Genomic DNA, 5,464 nt, shown 5'->3' with positions numbered 1-5,464 from the left:
TGCTGGGACACCCTGAGGAAAGGGTGGGACGTGTGGCTGTGGAGGACCCCTTTGGCAGCTGGGGGAAGAGGGGCCGTCCTGTCCACATTGCAGACAGCTCCAAAGTGCCCTTGCTGTCAATCAGCCTCCTGTTGTTTTAGCGGGCATGGGACCAGGGAATGGGGAGCAGGGAATAGAGCTTGGGGCTCCCTCTTGCTGCAGGTGCAGCCAGCACTTTCCCTGCCTGGCCTGTGGCTCTGCCAGCCTTGCCCACTCACCCACCCCATCACCTGCAAGCACAGGAGCAAACACCCGTGAGATGCTGCTTTGACATGATTTCTCAGACTTTCACTGACCCCACGGCAGGACTGGCAGGGAGAACTACTGTTAAGTGGCAGGTCTGACACTTAATGGGGGTGCTGAAGGTGGTGGGGCTCTCCCATCCTCTGGGACTCTCACGGACAAGTGCTGCTCACTGAGCTGCTGGGCCCAGAGAGCTGCTAGTTTGCTGCATGCTTTAAACACCTTTCTGCTGGAATCCCAGCAAGACTTTTATTTTCCTGTAGGACATTTTCGGGGCTCGCTGTGTGCCCCTGTCCCAGGCACCAGGCTCAGGCTGCTCTCCTCCAGCGCAGGGCAGCTGAACACCTTCGGGTGTCTCAGGGCAGATGCCACAGAGGTGCCCCCTCCTCCCTCCCGCAGCCCCTCCCAGTGTCCTGCTGGCCCCGGGGCAGCCCCACGGCACCCGCAGCGCAGCTGGCCGTCCCGGGCAGCGATCACGGGCGGTCACAGCCACACGGGTGGGAGGCGATGGGGCGCGGCTGTTAATGTGTAACTGGCACCGCCACCTTTCACCAGCCCGGGAGCAGCGGGGCCGGGCGGCAGCGGGCCGGGCGGGAGCCAGGCCGGGTCCCGGGCGCTGCTGGCTGCGGGGCCGGCTCTGGGGACTCGGTGCGGCCTGAGCCCTGCGGCCGCGGCCACACCTCGCCCGGCACGGCCGGCTCTGCCGGTTCCCAGCTTTCCCCGAGACTTGTTTTTCTGGCCGGAAGTTTCCTGGAGCCAAATGGCTCCTACCTGCCTGCTCTGCTGGGTCTGCAGCCTGCTCTGCGTCTGGCCGGTGGTGATGGGACACCCCTGCAGCCTTGACCGCCAGGTAGGGGGGCCGTGAGGGCAGGGCTGGGTGGGCAGGGCCCCGCTGCTGTCCTGCCAGCACAGCTGGGGTGCCCAGGGCAGCAGGGCCTGCAGGCAGCCCCTGCTCTGCATTGCTCAAGAGAAGATGAGCAATGAAAACCCATGGGAGTTAACTGGGAGATGTGCTGTGCCGGTGGCCACCAGCCACAAGGGTGGTTCGCCCATGCCCAAATCCTGGCTGTCCTGCTCCCAGCCTTGGGCTGAGCATGTCATGTTGTCCAGCCTGTTCACCAGAGCACGTCCTGGCAAAGCATTATCTGGTCCATTTCTGACTGCGGGGATCTCTTGGCTGCAGGTGTAACACAGCTGCCAATAAGGAGTGCATGGCAAGCAGCCGTGAGACACATCCCTGAGGAGATCCCAACCCCTCACTCCCTTCCCCAGTGCATTGTGATGCAGTGACTGGAGCCAGGGTGATGGCAAGCATGAGGCCAGGATCCCTGAGCACTGGCAGGGAGCAGGAAACACAACTAACCCTCTGGGACAAGCACTGCAGCCAGCAGTTTGGCTGATCAGGCAGGAGCTGAGAGAATGAAGGAAAGTGGCTGTCATGGGCCTCTGACCTTTCCACTCAGCTCTCAGTTATTCCACCCAAAGGTTTGCAGTGTTTTCCAAAGCCTCCCCGAGTCCAGCTGTGTTTGAGCTGAAAACAGGACCTGTGTGGCCCAATTATAATACAGTCCTCAGCACCCCAGATTTTTAAGGGCATATCTGTTCCTCCAAGTAGGAACAGCAGGGCCTGATAGGAGATTTAGGTGGACAGGAGGATGAAAGGAGAGGTGAAAGAAATGGAAAGCCCAAAAACAGAAACCCAGGACTATGGACCAGAGCAAACTTAAAGCATAGCATCTCTGCTTGCAAGGTCTAAGCACAGCACTTAGCAGGAGCTTGTGCCTGCCCAACCAAACTTAAATTGCTGACCTGCTCTCTGGTAGCTTCAGTTTGGACATTTCACCCCTCCCATTAAAGAGCAGCCCATATGGGGGACTGCTCCCCAAAACTATCTGAGTTGAGGCACCCTGTTTACTCGTAGGAAAAAAAATAAAAATCCATGCATGTGGGTTTACTGATCCCTCCATTCTGTTCTGCTGATCTTATGGGACAGTGAATGGTCCTTGATCTGTTCTGCTTCCTGATACTGACATGGCCAGCCTGCAGTAAGCCGCAGCTACTGACCGTGTATCCTCAGGAATGTGGCATAGATTGGTGCATTGGTGCACTGTCCTGCACTGCCCCAGGGAGCTGCTCCTGGCACGGGGGTGACTGGTACAGGTGCCTATAGCTTTGCAGCCTGGTTAGCTTCCTGCCTGCCCTTGTGACAGGCAAGGCCTGCCTGCTTCCCTGTTCCAGCTGGGAGGATGCCCCAGTGTCACACAAGAGCTCCCTGGGGGCTGGAGGTGGGGATCCAGGGGAGGAAAAGGAAGGCCCTCTGCAAACTGACCCTGTATGACAACTGCCTTGTACGGAAGGGCAGGGGGGTGACAACCTGCTGCCTTTACACTCATCCATTTGGGTTTTCCCTCAACCCTGCATGCTTCTCCTTTATTGTTTCAGTCAGCGGCTCTCAGTTCTTGTCTGTCCTGCTCATCTTTCTCCATGTATCCAGGCCCCCTCCAATCTGGCAGCTCATGTGTTTTTCAACGTGTGTGTGTTTTTGCTTTTTAAAAATCTGCAAGGATGAATAAAACATCTGAACCCTTGGGGAGTCTCTCTCATGACTCCCCTTCGTGGATAGTCCATCTCAGACAGTAGCTCTTTTCCCAGGGATGGGCTGACTGCAGTGGGAAGAGCCTTCAGCATGCTCCAAGTTCCCTTCCAAGAAACATCACCAGTTTGGACCTCTCCTTCAACTCCTTGGTCATGCCCCATCACAGGACTCTCTTGAAGCATTTCCCTTCCCTGCACTCTCTCAACCTCTCCAGCAATGCCAAGCTCACACTGAGCCCAGCAATCTTCTCCAACCTCGGGGCGCTGCGTCTGCTGGACCTGAGCAACTGCGGCATCACCTACATCCACATGGACACTTTCAAAGGCCTGGGAAACTTGCACACACTGCTCCTAAGAAACAACAGCTTGCAAGAGCTTGATGTCCCTTTCATTTTGCCACTGAAGGCTCTTTTCCACCTGGACCTGCGGCACAACGCGCTGGTCTCTGTGGACACCTGGAGCCTGCAGCTGATGGAGTCAGTCCCGCGGGTCCGTCTGGAAGGGAACCGCTGGGTGTGCGACTGCAGCGCGCACCCTCTGCAGCAGTGGCTGCAGCGCAGGCGAGGTGAGTGGAGGGGATGGTGCCAGGGCATGTGTCAGGCAGCCGGGACCCTGAGTGCAGGAGTCTTGCTTGATCCGTTTGCTCTGATCCCTGGGCAAGGTCTGAGATGGCTCTCTGTCCTACCCTGTTGAGGGACAGCCAACCAAAAGGTGATGTGTCTGGTCCTTGCTTGCAGTTACACAGGATACCAAGGATTTCTAAGAATGTCAGCAGGATAATTTGGCCACTCCTCTGGGAAATGGGTTGAATGTACATTTGGGCCTCTAAATCCTTCTGTATGTGTCTTTGTGGAGTGACCACATTTTCAAAGTTGAGGGCTTGGCAGCTCCCTCTCTGGAGCCAAGTCAGGCTCCAATCATCTGAGCTCAGCTCCAAGTAAGAGGAGTGGGGTTTCTGTGGGTATCCATGAATTTGTCTGTATCCAGTTTAAAGGAGCTGCTAATCAGAGTGACACATAGTTCCTTCTCAGGGGACTTTCCCTTTGGTTGTTCCCTACAATATGCTGGGGGTCAGCGAGTTTATAAGACAGAGCCAGGAGCACCTTGCAATGCATCCCGTCAACCCAGCAGCAAGTGGGAATCATCTTCTCTAAACTGGAGAGGGGATGGGCACAGACCCCCATCCCACCTTAGCCCATTTGTCTCCCAGCTGTGCAGGTGACCTGTATGTCGCCCCCGGGGCTGAGGGGCCAGGAGATTGCAGTTCTGGATTCTCAGGACCTGGGCTGCCAGATTAAGCAGCGGTTTGCTCGTGAGCTCAACACAACACAGCAGATCACAGTGACTGAGAACAACAGTAAGTTGTGCAGATTCAGAGGTGTCCATAAGGTCTAGCACCTTCCTGTTCTCTGTCATACTGGATGGGGCTGCAGGTGGAGACCCCCTGCTCTGCCCCACAGTCCCAGAGGCTCAGGCTGCTGGGCCATGCTGGTGCAGTGGTTTGATGGGAGGGTGGCCAACACCTGTCGGTGTTTGCTTGCTTTGTGACAGGAAAGCTAACAGATGCCAGGAAGCCACCTGTTAGAGCACAGACTCCACAGTGATGGGCAGCAGTGCCAGCCAGCTGTCAGGCAGTTCTGCCCCCAGTGCTCACACCACCTTGGTAGCTGGGTCTTGGTGAAGAGCATCTGTATTGCTCCTAATGAAAGTGGTCTAGTGCCGGCTTCACACTGCAGACAGACACAGGGCTGGACAATGGGTTTGCCACAGGCTGACCATGTGCCTTCCCTGTGTCACAGGCACTGCACTTCCTGCTGGGAAGGGAGGAAGGAGCTGGCCATACCTGGTGGGATTCATAGTGACAGCAATTGGCATCTCCATCCTGATCGCACTGGCTGCCAAGTGCAAGCTTGCCCACAAGAACTTTGCCAGCTACCGCCACCGGCCACTGCCCGAAATCAGCTCCATTGGAGGCAGCCCCATGGAGGACACCAGCAGCTGGGACAGGGGCTCCATAGCTGATGCTGCTGACCTGCAAGCTGAGGATGATGATGGCTTCATTGAGGACAACTACATCCAGCCCAGTGAGCAGCTGCCAACTAAAGAGGAGCGGGAGTTGCATCGCTCTGTCTGAGCTTACAGCTTGCAACTCAGCCACCACTGCTGTGGCCTCTTGCTGTCTCCCTAGCTCCACCCCTTTCCCACCTGCCCTTGGCTTTGGGCCATACATATTTGGAGCAGGAGGAAAGGAGCTGAGAGGAGGGGAGACAAGGATGGGCTAGAAATGGTGATGGAGGCTGAAGGTAGCCAATCCTAGAGTGTCCCAGCAAGACACCAGTAGGCTGCACTGTCACAGGGACACCAAAACAGCTGCTGCTTTCCCAGCCTTAACTGAATGCTGAGGATGAGGGAGGTGGTTCCTATCGTGCCCAGGAAGCTGGGTGCAGTGGGAAGAGGAGCCTGCCCTGGTGCTGCCACAGGGTTTTGGGCACTGGCCCCACTGCCCCATGGCACCGGACCCAGCCCTGCTCTGTCCCTCAATACGTTGTCACTCTGAGATGTGATTAAAGCATGATTTAGCCCTGCC

At 56.8% G+C, this 5,464-nt stretch overlaps 1 protein-coding gene across 1 annotated transcript; it reads left to right on the top strand.

Moving 5' to 3' along the window:
- Positions 1–730: 730 nt before the first annotated feature.
- LOC306805909 (leucine-rich repeat-containing protein 19) lies at positions 731–5,464 on the top strand. Its single transcript, XM_079314198.1, has 4 exons — positions 731–1,132; positions 2,935–3,442; positions 4,088–4,234; positions 4,677–5,464. The coding sequence occupies exons 1-4, from the start codon at positions 1,043–1,045 to the stop codon at positions 5,009–5,011; spliced, it is 1,080 nt and encodes a 359-aa protein (XP_079170324.1). The 5' UTR covers positions 731–1,042; the 3' UTR covers positions 5,012–5,464.

Source organism: Erithacus rubecula (genome assembly GCF_903797595.1).
Source record: "Erithacus rubecula genome assembly, chromosome: 10".
NCBI lineage: Eukaryota > Metazoa > Chordata > Aves > Passeriformes > Muscicapidae > Erithacus > Erithacus rubecula.
Note: the sequence above shows the minus strand (reverse complement) of the source record. Positions and strands in the feature narration are given on the sequence as shown.

Excerpts from the sequence above, each read along its gene's own strand:
- LOC306805909 (XM_079314198.1), top strand. The coding sequence starts at position 1,043 with ATGGCTCCTACCTGCCTGCTCTGCTGGGTCTGCAGCCTGCTCTGCGTC. Across the intron at positions 1,133-2,934 it reads CCTGCAGCCTTGACCGCCAG|GGATGGGCTGACTGCAGTGG; the intron begins GTAGGGGGGCCG and ends CTCTTTTCCCAG. Across the intron at positions 3,443-4,087 it reads GTGGCTGCAGCGCAGGCGAG|CTGTGCAGGTGACCTGTATG; the intron begins GTGAGTGGAGGG and ends TTTGTCTCCCAG.